General features: G+C 47.2%; 1 protein-coding gene across 1 annotated transcript in view; it reads left to right on the plus strand.

The window, feature by feature from the left end:
- Window positions 1-3,922: 3,922 nt before the first annotated feature.
- frem1b (Fras1 related extracellular matrix 1b) overlaps window positions 3,923-12,536 on the plus strand; it is a gene marked incomplete at both ends in the record, with an annotated part of 39,035 nt that continues 30,421 nt past the window's right edge. The window contains 8 exons of the mRNA XM_084436146.1: window positions 3,923-4,159; window positions 4,399-4,493; window positions 4,683-4,966; window positions 5,651-5,850; window positions 6,077-6,400; window positions 6,849-6,957; window positions 9,408-9,539; window positions 11,981-12,325. Coding sequence (XP_084292272.1) covers window positions 3,923-4,159; window positions 4,399-4,493; window positions 4,683-4,966; window positions 5,651-5,850; window positions 6,077-6,400; window positions 6,849-6,957; window positions 9,408-9,539; window positions 11,981-12,325 — 1,726 coding nt within the window. The remainder of the gene's footprint in view (window positions 4,160-4,398; window positions 4,494-4,682; window positions 4,967-5,650; window positions 5,851-6,076; window positions 6,401-6,848; window positions 6,958-9,407; window positions 9,540-11,980; window positions 12,326-12,536) is intronic.

Here is a 12,536-nt window from a genome sequence, read left to right on the forward strand (position 1 = left end):
TCTAATCCCCCAGAATCTACTAGTACTGTATCTATCCCCCAGAATCTACTAGTATCTAATCCCCCAGCACCTATTAGTATCTAATCCCCCAGAATCTACTAGTACTGTATCTAATCCCCCAGAATCTACTAGTATCTAATCCCCCAGAATCTACTAGTATCTAATCCCCCAGAATCTACTAGTATCTAATCCCCCATAATCTACTAGTATCTAATCCCCCAGCACCTACAAGTATCTAATCCCCCAGAATCTACTAGTATCTAATCCCCCAGAATCTACTAGTACTGTATCTAATCCCCCAGAATCTACTAGTATCTAATCCCCCAGCACCTACAAGTATCTAATCCCCCAGAATCTACTAGTACTGTATCTAATCCCCCAGAATCTACTAGTATCTAATCCCCCAGAATCTACTAGTACTGTATCTAATCCCCCAGAATCTACTAGTACTGTATCTATCCCCCAGAATCTACTAGTATCTAATCCCCCAGAATCTACTAGTACTGTATCTAATCCCCCAGCACCTATTAGTATCTAATCCCCCAGAATCTACTAGTACTGTATCTAATCCCCCAGAATCTACTAGTATCTAATCCCCCAGAATCTACTAGTATCTAATCCCCTTGCACTGACAGTACTAGTATCAACTCTAAAGAAAGGATCAGTTCTAGTTGTCAGTGCAAGTAAACTACCTGCTCACCTAGATTCTGTCCGCCTGGTCGAAATAACTCAAACTAAATGGCCACCTTATTCATTGGTCTGGATTTTCACACCCTTACAATGCGATTCTCAGGAATGTTCTTCCTGTGGGCAGAAAACTATTTCCTTGGTTGGCTTGGAACAAAAAACAAGAATGCCTACGTCAACAATACAAGGGCGTAACTTTCTGTAGAACGTTGCCATTATACATATAAGATAACATTCTGCTTTTATTCAACATGAAAAAGTCCACATCCGATAGCCAACAACGACAGGAAACATAAAAAAAAAAAAGAGGACCCTTTTACGTTCTTCCCTCTTAAGCTCTTAACCAGGCTTCCTCCCGGGCTGCGCCATGCACACCTGCACAACCCATCAACCCTAGTTGGACTGATGGACTGCAGAGTTGGGAGGTCCGGATGGATGTTGTTGTTGTTGCTACTGAATATTGTTGTTGTTGTTCCTTTCCACTGAGGAGGTATGTCTATATGTGTTTGGATGGAGGGGAGAGACAGACTGGTGGTGTGTGTGTGTGAATGTGTGTGTGCGTGTGTGTGTGTGTGTTTGCGCATGTCTGTGTGTGCACGTGCGAGTGTGTGTGTGTGTGTTTGGATGTAGGGGAGAGGAAGACTGGGGGTGAACAGTGTAGCTCCCCTCAACTGAGAATAGCAGCCCAGCAGGGTAGAGGCATGCCTTTGTCTTTCCCACAGGTCAACCTCCACAGAGAGAGAGAGAGAGAGAGAGAGAGAGAGAGAGAGAGATAGAGAGAGAGAGAGAGAGAGAGAGTCAACCTCCACAGAGAGAGAGAGAGAGAGAGAGAGAGAGTCAACCTCCAGAGAGAGAGAGAGAGAGAGAGAGAGAGAGAGAGACACAGAGAGAGAGAGAGAGAGAGAGAGAGAGAGAGAGAGAGAGAGAGAGAATGGGAGGTACTAACACACTAACGCTGGGACTGTCGCTGTGTGTTAAGAAGCCTTTGTGTTGCCAGTCCTTTCTCTTCCTTTTGTCTGTGCAGCACTTTCAGGACACCTGTGAATGTGCTCCCATAAAACATCAACGCTACAGCCTCCCAGTTAACAGGTTGGATCGATACGAAACCCTTTGTAAAGGCATCTTTTTAAATTGATCTTTTTGCCTCCAAGCTTTTTCTCTTTCTCGAGGAAAGAATCCAACATGGCATTACTTAAAAAGAGATCAGTCGTTCAGCGACCTGCTCTCTCTCTCTCTCTGACTCTGTAGCTGTTCCATAGCTACTGTAAGCAGGCTTCTTCTTTCTAGGGATTATGAACATCTGGGCATAGGAGAGCAGTGGAGTGCAATAGTAAAGTTAAACTTGGAACTGCACAGCACATTTCCTGTGTTCTGAGGTTAAGCTGCCCCCCCCCCCGCCCGCCCTCTCTCACTCTTTCTCTCCCTCTCTTTCAGTCTCGCTCTCTCTCCCTCACTCTCTTTCAGTCTCTCTCTCTCCCTCTCTGTCTGTCAGTCTCTCTTCCCTGGTGTGGCACAGAGAGAGAGAGAGAGAGAGAGAGAGAGAGAGAGAGAGAGTCTTACAGCCGTGGAGACCCAGTGATTCTTTGTTCTCTGTCACTATCTCACTTTTTTTTGTTTTGTCTCACTGAGTTCTTCCCTGTTTGAGTGTATGACTGTGTGTGTGTGTGCGTGTGTGTGTGTCGGTGTGTGTGTGTGTGTCGGTGTGCATGTGTGTGTGTGGATTCCTCCTTTTTTGAGTGCATGCAAATGGTGAGGAGAAGAGAATATTAGAACAGCTCCCAAGTGCAGGTATGTGCCAACGCCTCCGCACGCACACACGCACGCACGCACGCGCGCACACACACACACACACACACACACACACACACGCACACACACACACACACACACACACACACAATAACATACTCCAACTGTCACAGTGTCTGGAAGGGAAATACACCGTTTAGTGAAGGATATGGATTTCTTTCTCTTAAATACACATACTGGACACACACATATTCTCTCTTTCACACACACACAAAAACACACACACTGCCCTGCACAGTTTTACTGGCTTTGCGTAAATAGAGCTGTAAGAGTTTACTGGAAACTTTCTCTGAAGTGTCTTTACAGTGTCATTAGCAAGTCAGACTCCTCCAAGCAGTATTACGTCCTACTGTGTACTGTAGGTTACTATAGCTTCACATTGACATATACAGGGCAACTGTCAAATGATTTGCATTGTGTTTTCAGCTACTGTAAGTTTCTTTACATTGTAATCACCAATTACATCCAATATAAAAGTTTCAACTTCTACCTACTGTAAGTAGGGTAGTGTATGTGTTATGTGTGATGGTATGTCTTCGTTAGGTGGCTACGTGAGGAGACATTAAGCAGACTGAACTGAACCTGCAGTCATGTTACGTTGTTAGCCAGCCTCACTAACCCAATGTGTTTTCCATTTACCCCCAGTGACTCGTTACAAACAATAGGAACAGCTGTTGCCGAGCGTACAGCACTTCCCCGTTGGTATGCCAGTAATCAGGCCCTTCCTTGATATGCCTCTCACATCGAAATGAATGTTCCAGGGCTCTTTCCCAGTGAAGATCTGTATAGGAAACAATATCCAACAAGTAAAATAGAAACTTGAGCTGTCTCCATCAGTTTCTGTCCAGTTGGCATGCCTCAGAGTAGCCGTGGACCCACTACGCTAACAACATCGCACACGACTGGCTGAATAGGAAGTGACACGTCAGTCCCAACCCCGCCCTCCCCTCCCCCAAACTCTTTGATCCACCCCCCGATGTCGTTCCCAGCACCTCAGAGAGGTCGCACAGATTAACCCCTTGTTTCCTGCAATGGGCTTGTTTTCAAGTGAAATGGAGGGTGAAAGCATTTTCCTGCTTCAGTAATCTACAGACTTCTGGCTGTGTGCTGCGTACGTCTGGGTCAGCTCGCTAGTCAAGGCGGACAGAAGTTTTGAGAGATGTGAAATGTGTTGTTTTTTGCTGTATGAATCAAATTATATTTAGTCTCTTTTTTGTGCAGGTTTTGATATTGTCCAGGAGAGATGAAGCGACAGTCAGGCATCGCTGAAGGACTTATCCGGAGGTTTCTGGAAAACGTATGAGTTGAACAACTGCCAGTCCTCTGCCATTTTGTGCTTCCTGAATTGCTTTTGCTCAGCCCTACAGATATATCACATATAATATCACCAATACTCTGATAACAAAGGATTATATTTTGAGCCAAAATGGCCGCCGCTGCAGTCTACTCTTGGATGTTGTTGACTGTGATGGCTGTCCTGCCATATGCCTGTGCTCAGAGTCTGGTTCGAGTGAACTCTGTCGTCCAGGTGGCTCGAGGCAGGTCTGTGTTTGTGACTGAGAAAGACTTGCTGATCAGCTTTGACCAGACGACAGACTCTTGTAAAGTGGAGGTAGTGCTCAATGAACCTGTGACCCAGAGAGTGGGAAAACTCACCCCTCAGGTAAGAATAAAGATGACTATCAACACACCTTCCTAGATTCTGCTAGAGTCTTCTCTTCTCACTTCTTTTTCCTTCATCTTTCTCAGATATCCTCCTCAAATATGTTTTGACTCTAGCAAAAAAAAGGACGAGCTTGTTGAGGGTAGAATAATACGTTCTGTTCTGTAGGTGTTCTGTAACGTGGTTTCTGTGTCTGTATGGAACATTGCTTTGCTTCTACTAATATTGTTTTGTTGCAGGTGTTTGACTGCCAGTTCCTGCAGGATGAGGTGAAGTACATCCATAATGGCAGTCCTGTACTAGAAGAGGATACAGTTCTGTTGAGAGTCTATAGGTGAGGCCCGGCAACCAATCACAACTGAGCTAGAGTACCTTTATCCCTGCACATGCATGGGTCAAGAATCTCTCAAACTTCAGCCTCGACCTTGCCATTCAGTCTCCATCGTTTTGCATGCGAGAGTGAGTGTGACATCTTCTGCCCGTCTACGAATGTCATTCGAAGGTCTTCTGTCTCACTCTCCAGGTTCACAGAGTCCAACACCTTCACGGAGACTGTTCAGCTCAGAGTGCGGGTCGTGGAGCCTACAGACAGCCTGGTGGAACTGGGTTCTACTCCGCTGGTGGTTCCCTTGTTCTACGGCCTGTCCAATGTCATCGACAGCTCTGTTCTGACCATCCGCAGCCGGCCCGATGTGGCCTGTACCGTCAGACTGATGACATCAGAGACAAACGTACCGTCGCTGGGCCAGCTGGTGACCGAGGAGGACGCGTCTGGAGCACAGGCACATGAGTCTGGGCAGCGGAAAGGTCAAACATTATCATCTGTTCATGTTTCTCAGGGCAAAACAGCACTTCAGTCAAAGGGAGAAAAAGTGTATTTATGTATTGTGAAACACTTCTTTAGTATTGAAATTCTAAACATGACCTGTCTGTTGATATCCTGTAGGTCACAGTAGCTATAGACCCTTTCAATGGAACCAACGGAACTCAGTCACTAGGGCAACAATTTATTGACTATTTCAAGGAATGTTCATATTCAAAACAATAACACCACAGTTTACCCCTTGGCTCCACTGTGTCCATCAGCGTCAACTGTCAGCGTTAAGAATCCAGAAATCCAGAAAAAATCCAGAAATGAACCAAAAATCCAGAAATGAACCTAATTAAAATGGATTCATTTCCTGATGGTTGATAGTTGACCTGGACGGACGCTGTGGAGTCAAGTCGTTGCAGTGCGGTTTACTTGGACCAAGAAGTCGTTGCCCTAGTGACCGAAGGTTCCATTGGCTCCATTGAAAGGGTCCATTGGTCCAAGTCAACTGCACTGTAAACTGTGGTTTTATTGTTTTGAATATGAACATTCCATGAAATGAACAATTAGTGACTTATTATAGCACTGAACATTCATTCACCATCAGTTAACTCATCGTTGACACCTACTTGTAACTTCCAATGATGACAGCCTCCTTTCAACCTCCCCTCACCCTATAGGCAGACAAACCACAGCACCCTGCCCAGGGAACAAGCCTTGTCTCCATGGCACCCAGCAGCTGCGCTTCCTCAAAGCCGACTGTCAGGAGTTCCTCAGCTGGGGTGTGAAGTACCAGCACCTCAGCCCCCCCTCTCCTGAGATCGACTATGTCCCCCTGCGTGTGGAGTTACGAGACCAGGCCTCCAGGGCCCTGCTGGAGGTACTGGACAGCTGCTCACCATGTTATCGTACGCAGTTTTAAGGTGTCTGCACACGGCCCCAACCAACGCCAACACGCAACATTATAAAGTTGGCAGTTGTTAGAATGTTGGAAGTTTAAAATTAAACTAAAGAGCTGCAGGTTGCAGACCCCTGGTCTAGGAGATGATATCACTGCGTGTTTGCTGGGTAGGTGCACCTAACAACTTCCCTTCGGCCTCCCCCAGACAGAGAGCGTCTGGCTGCCGGTGTTCATCCATGGGGCCATGCAGAACCAGCACCCCCAGGCCTCCTTCATGGCTTCCTTCATCCTGGAGGTGGACCAGTTCATCCTCACTCCCCTGACCACCGCCGCCCTGGACGCCAAGGACCACGAGACCCCCCAGGAGAAGCTGGTCTTCAACGTCACCGTGCCTCCGGCGGAGGGGTACATCACCCACCTGGACGACCACACCAAGCCCAGCCAGTCGTTCACCTGGCAGGACCTGCACGAGATGAGGATGGCCTACCAGCCGCCCAACAGCAGCCACGCCGGCCGCAGGAACTACGAGGTGGGTGGCCGTCTCCTCAGAGGGACTCATGGGGAGCATATGGTGTAGTTCTGAAGATCCCACTTAAATCTGGATTCAACCAAACTAGTATATCCCTATATTTATTATACTGCTACATTTTTTTGAGATTGTGATGAAGTAACTCTAACTCGTGATAGTAGTAGTGACAGTGGACTGTGTATATTGTCTGTAGTGAGAAAATTTGAATGAGTGAATGAATATTCTGTTCCGGGTTGAGTTCCAGGCCATAGATGGGTCCTATGAGTGAATTAATATTATTTTCCAGATTGAGTTCCAGGCCATAGATGGGTCCTATGAGTGAATGAATATTATTTTCCAGGTTGAGTTCCAGGCCATAGATGGGTCCTATGAGTGAATGAATATTATTTTCCAGGTTGAGTTCCAGGCCATAGATGGGTCCTATGAGTGAATGAATATTATTTTCCAGGTTGAGTTCCAGGCCATAGATGGGTCCTATGCCGCCAGCCCACCCATCCTGGTTCACGTGTCCATCAGAGCATCAGAGACCAACGCACCACGAGTCTCCTGGAACATGGGTACTTACCAGAATAATGCTAGCCCTAATCCTAACTCTGGAACAAGTGTACTTACCAGAGTAATGCTAACCCTAACCCTAACCCTGGAACGTGGGTACTTACCAGAATAATGCTAACGCTAACCCTGGAACATGGGTACTAGAATAACGCTTACCCTAACCCTCACTCTGGAACATGAGTTCAACTATCCTGGGTCCAACACACTGTATCTTGTGGAAGAAGCTCAGTCCCCCAACCTAACCATGGAATATAGGTACTTACCCTGTCTGTATTATACCCAGATCACACCCACCTTTCTCTGTATCAAAATCCTATCAACCTCACCCTCAAGGATGTTTATTCAAGTTTATTATTTATTTGTCATTATGGACAAGATACAGTACAGGCACTCTGCTTCCTGACTTCGCATAGTGCAGATGCTTTTGCTGCTTGCTCTCCCCTTCGCTTGCATTTTTCTGCTGAAATTCTTGCTTTTCTTCTGTAAGAAACTATGAGCAGCAGCTCCTGGATACTTGTCTGTAATTTTTTGTAGCTATAGTAGGCTGTTGCCATATTTCAACATTTTATTACCTGCTCATCATAACGTGAGCGCGGCAGCAAGATGCCCCCCTTCTCCACAGAGGACTTCCACAAACTTCTGCAGAAGATTACAGAGATGGAAACCAAAATTAATTGGTTATAAGTGAGAGTGGAAGTCAATGGACTAACTGGGAAAGACACCAACTTACCATGGATTCAAAACAAGACAAGAGCATGTTAATACACGGCTAATTAGCACCAACTAGACTACCAAGAAACAGGAGAGCTGTGTACCGGGTAATACATCTACAAGTGGTCGTCCTCCCTGGAACTCTCTTGGTGCAAAACCTAAGAGTAAATTATTTCCCAGGGAAACGGGAGGATGGGTAACAGGCAAAGCCCAGCGCCCGGAGATTTGTGATGAGACTGGCTGGCCAGCATTATCATCCAGGCAGAATGCCTCTTCAACCCCTGTCCTTAGTAGGACACAGCCATGGACAGCTGCAAAAGGAAGAGCCAGCAACGAACCTCCCCCACAACCAAGTGTACAGCTGGAGAACAAATTTGCCCCACTGTTGAAGGACCCTGCATCTCCATCTGATGACCTGGATCACATCTCATCTTCACACAGCAGGGTAAGAACTGAGAGTAAATCAGAAAGGAAAAGGCTACAGGGAAAGCTAACGACTGGGCCTCAAACTCTGATTGTGGGTGACTTTACTGTAAAAGATGCGAGAAGCATGTGCAGTAAAAACACCAAAATACTCTGCTTTCCGAAGGATATGGTCTCTGACATGACAGGAAGAATCTTTGCATATCGGGGCTATACATCCAACTGTGAAAAACATGATGACAAATCATGTTGTTGTCTGCAGTTCTTAAACAAGACTTTATTGATCTGTTGAACGCAGTTCTCCGAAAGCTGAGGTGTTTATCAGTGGTTCTCTACCACCAATCAGAAGAGGGGATGAGAGATTCAGCAGACTGTTGGCACTGAACACATGGCTTTCAACTACATGTACGGTACTATCCATTCAGTGCACTTCAATGAGAATTTCAACTTTTTCTGGGAGCGCAGACATCTCTTTAAGGCAAATGGACTTTTCCTACAAGTCAGGAGTAAAACTGTTTACCTCCAACCTGTTCTACTTCCTGCGTCATCCATCTGTTCCCTCTGCCAAGGACAAGACAAGAGGCACCAAAACAGGAAGAAGACATACAATAACACAACATGGCAGAAACCTTGAAGAAGAGTTGCCTCGGCCCCCCCCCCCGCCACAAAGTTTCGATTATAGGAGACACCCGAGCCTGGAGGAAGAGTCTTCACACACCCCCTCACCGGCGATCGCTTATGAGGATTCACCCCCTCCACCCCCCCAAGAGGGGGAGTCTCTCACTCTACCCCTCTCACTGGCACCCACCTGTGAGGATCCACCCCCTCCATCCCCCCAAGAGGGGGAGAAATGCACATGGTTTGTTTGCCACTGACTGAAGACTTATCTTTTTGCCACTGCTTTTTATTAAATCAAATAAGTATTCATTCTAACACTGTAATTTTTATTGTTGTATTTTATTTTTCCTGCATTTTGTTTTAAATGTCCTTTCATAATGTGTTCTTGACCTTTGTCTTGATGCTCTTAATATCTCATGTAAAGCACTTTGAATTGCCTTGTTGGGAAATGTGCTATACAAATAAATTGTATAAAATAATAATAAATATAAATAGTAATAAATAGTAATAAAATGCATTGCCTTGCCGTACCATGTACAATGAAATCCTTAAGCATAATGATTTGTTCAAACTTTTTTTGTTCTTGACAGCTGATGAACAATATGTAACAACTAATGTTTCTATATTAAGCTTGATGTTCCAACATTTACCAGCAATGTTCTCAACCACTGATTAGAAAATATCTTTATCCTCCTTGCAGGGCTCGATCTGTTGGAGGGTCAGTCTCGACCGATCACATGGGAGGACCTCCAGATAGTGGACAATGACAACATCGAGGCGGTGTACCTGGTGGCCGTGGACGGTCCCCTGCATGGACACCTGAGGATCAGAGGTGGGGGTCAAAGGTCACATACTGTACAGTGGCGCAGAATATCTTAAACCTAACCCTAACAACCACAAACACACACACACACACACACACACACACACAGAGGTACTTCAACATGGTCTCGCCCGTCGGCATACAAAAACACAGCATCCATTCGTGCAATGCATACGACGATGTCGAATTCTGTGTGCTGGTGATACGGCGAGAACCGGGTCCAAACGCCACGCATGTGCGAAATGCTTAGAGGCGCGCAGGTACAGTAGCGAGTGCATTAAGCAATTCCCCCAGCGCTTACTGGCATCTATTGAAACAAGCACCAGTAGCTACAGTAGGCCCCGTAGTCTCTAGTGAATGGGAGGACACCAGTTATTGAATTAATCAAAGTGAGAAGCACCAGAGAAGACCCTAATTTTTCAATATGCTCCTGCATCAACGAGCATCCCAGTGCCTCTAAATCAGGCTCAGGGTTCCCCCCTCCCCTCCACAGCTCTGTGCTGGTATGGAGAAGGCAGAGCCGCCCCCCCCCCCCGTTAGAAGGCGGAGGGTCCCGGGGAGGTCTGGCCTTTTCCGCCCGTTTTCCTCCATGTGTCGACCGTCGGTCGTGTGCGCGGTCCAGGAAGCATATATGTGAGGTGGCCTGCATGTGTTTCCTAATCAGGTGTAAAATGGGGTCGTAGCCGCTTTGGCCAGGGGCGCTCGCAGCGCCACACAGCAGCCCGCGGCCTCTCCGGCGTCTGTCCTTCCACCCCAGCGCACGGCGAGGCGGGGCTTTGCTTGCTCGGGCCCTGAGTGAAGCAGATTGGGGAGACTTATGCCATTTCATGCCACTGTGCACAAAGAACAGATGCCCCATGTCCCCAAACAGCCAGGTCTCAGTGGAGAGAGCAGTAGAGAGAGAGAGGGAGGGAGAGGAAGTACCAGAGAGAGAGAGAGAGAGAGAGAGAGAGAGAGAGAGAAAGAGAGAAAGAAAGAAAGAGAGAAAGAAAAAAAGAGAGGAGGAAGGAAGAAAGAAGGAAAGAAAGAAAGAAAGAAAGAAAGAAAGAGAAAGAAAGAAAGAAAGAAAGAAAGAAAGAAAGAAAGAAAGAAAGAAAGAAAGAAAGGTAGGGTCAGTGCAGGTTAATGCTCCAGTGGTTCCTGGCAGAGACGAGGACGGGAGTCATTCTGGGAATAGCCATCTGAAATGTGAAGTAGTTTGTTGCAGCGGAAACATGTTATTCCACTCAGCCTCGTTGGATAACATGGGGTCCCTATCGTATCTCTGGTAACCATTCCATTCCCTCCCATTTAAAGGAACTGGCTAAATCAAATAATAAACAGTCCTGCCCATTCTGTAACACAGCACAATATTCTCTTTAATTGTGTCGTATAGACTTCTGTGGTTTTCAAACAGATAGTAAACCACCCTTGACAGAGAGAAATGATTCCGTAGAGGGAGCGTTCTGGACCCAAACACACATCTCTCTCACAGGGACTTGGTGGGTGGAGGGAATTGTTGACCTCTGACCTCCGACTCTGGGATGTTGACGCTGGGGAGAGTCACTGCCAGCCTGGTCCATCGCCTTAAGACAAATGGAGAGCAGCCTGTCCCCCCCCCCCATACACACACACACTCACACACACACAAACACGCATGCACACACACACGCATGCATACACATGCCACATGCGCACACACACACACACACACACACACACAAGCACATACACTAACAGGCATGCACACCACAAATGCGCGCACACACACACACACACACACACACACACACACACACACACACACAAACATACAAACACAAGTTGGGAAGCAGCGTGTTCCGATTTTTTGGGCCTGCTGCCCACTGCCACCTTTGGGCCCAATTATCAAGTTTTTTTCTCCGTTGGACTTGTAGCTGTTTCCCCTTGATAAAGTTACTAATGAGGTTCAGTGCGTGACCATTCATCACTCAATCTGTCTGGTGACCTTGCCCTTCTGTCTCCCTGGCAAGCGTGCGCCCATCCTGGCGCCGGGCGGGCGCAGCACGCTAGCACTGGGAAGGCCGCCATTTTCCTCACTCTGTCTCCAGCAGTGGGGGAGCGGAGAAGTGCGAGCCAGCACACGGCGCCTTCAGGCGCTAAGAGAAACTTGTTATTTCCAAGTGACGATGTGCATCCAACAAAAATCACAGCTTATGTGTAAAATATGTTTATGATTGAAAACATGGAGTTTTTCTGCAGAGAGGGGGGGGCCACTTTGGGGTCCAGGATGTCACATGTCAATAATCCATTAGACTATTTTGACAATGTGCTGTGTAGTTAGCCTGGATACGCTGTAGTGGTATAGAAAGCGATCTCCTCCTCCTCAAGGCAGAACTTTTCAAATCTGATTCCAAGGCAACGTTACAACGAACCCCTTGCAGACAACGACAGAGGGATGCAACAAACAAATGTCTGCTTCCGGCCCCCAGGGGGGAAAGGCTTCATGTTCCGGGTCCGAGACCTCCGGGAGGGTGTGGTGGTGTACCACCATTCCGACAGCGACACCACCCGCGATCACATCGTGTTCCGCATCACCGACGGGCGCCACAGCATCCGCCACAAGTTCCCCATCTACATCCTGCCCAAAGATGACACGCCGCCCTTCCTCATCAACAACGTGGCCATCGAGGTGCAGGAGGGTGGAGCTGTGCTGGTGGAGGACTACATGCTATTGGCCTCTGACCTGGACTCCAGCGACGACTACATCCTGTACCAGCTGGTCACCTTCCCCAGGGCGGGGCAGTTGGTCAAGAAAAACAACGCACAGCAGCCAGGTCAGACACGCCCCCCCCCCCCCCACACACACACACACACGCACGCAGTTTATCCTTTGTCACTTTGTCACACTCTTAAACAATCCTATTTTGCAGTCTGAAAAGCTCTAATGTGAACTACAACCTCTAACTAACTCTTTATTTATCTAGCTTTGGATGACAAGTCTTAAGACAAAATATTCTAGTGAGTCACTGCTGAATCACGCTCAAG

This window comes from Borostomias antarcticus (assembly GCF_949987555.1).
Source record: "Borostomias antarcticus genome assembly, chromosome: 3".
In the NCBI taxonomy this organism is placed as follows: Eukaryota; Metazoa; Chordata; class Actinopteri; order Stomiiformes; family Stomiidae; genus Borostomias; species Borostomias antarcticus.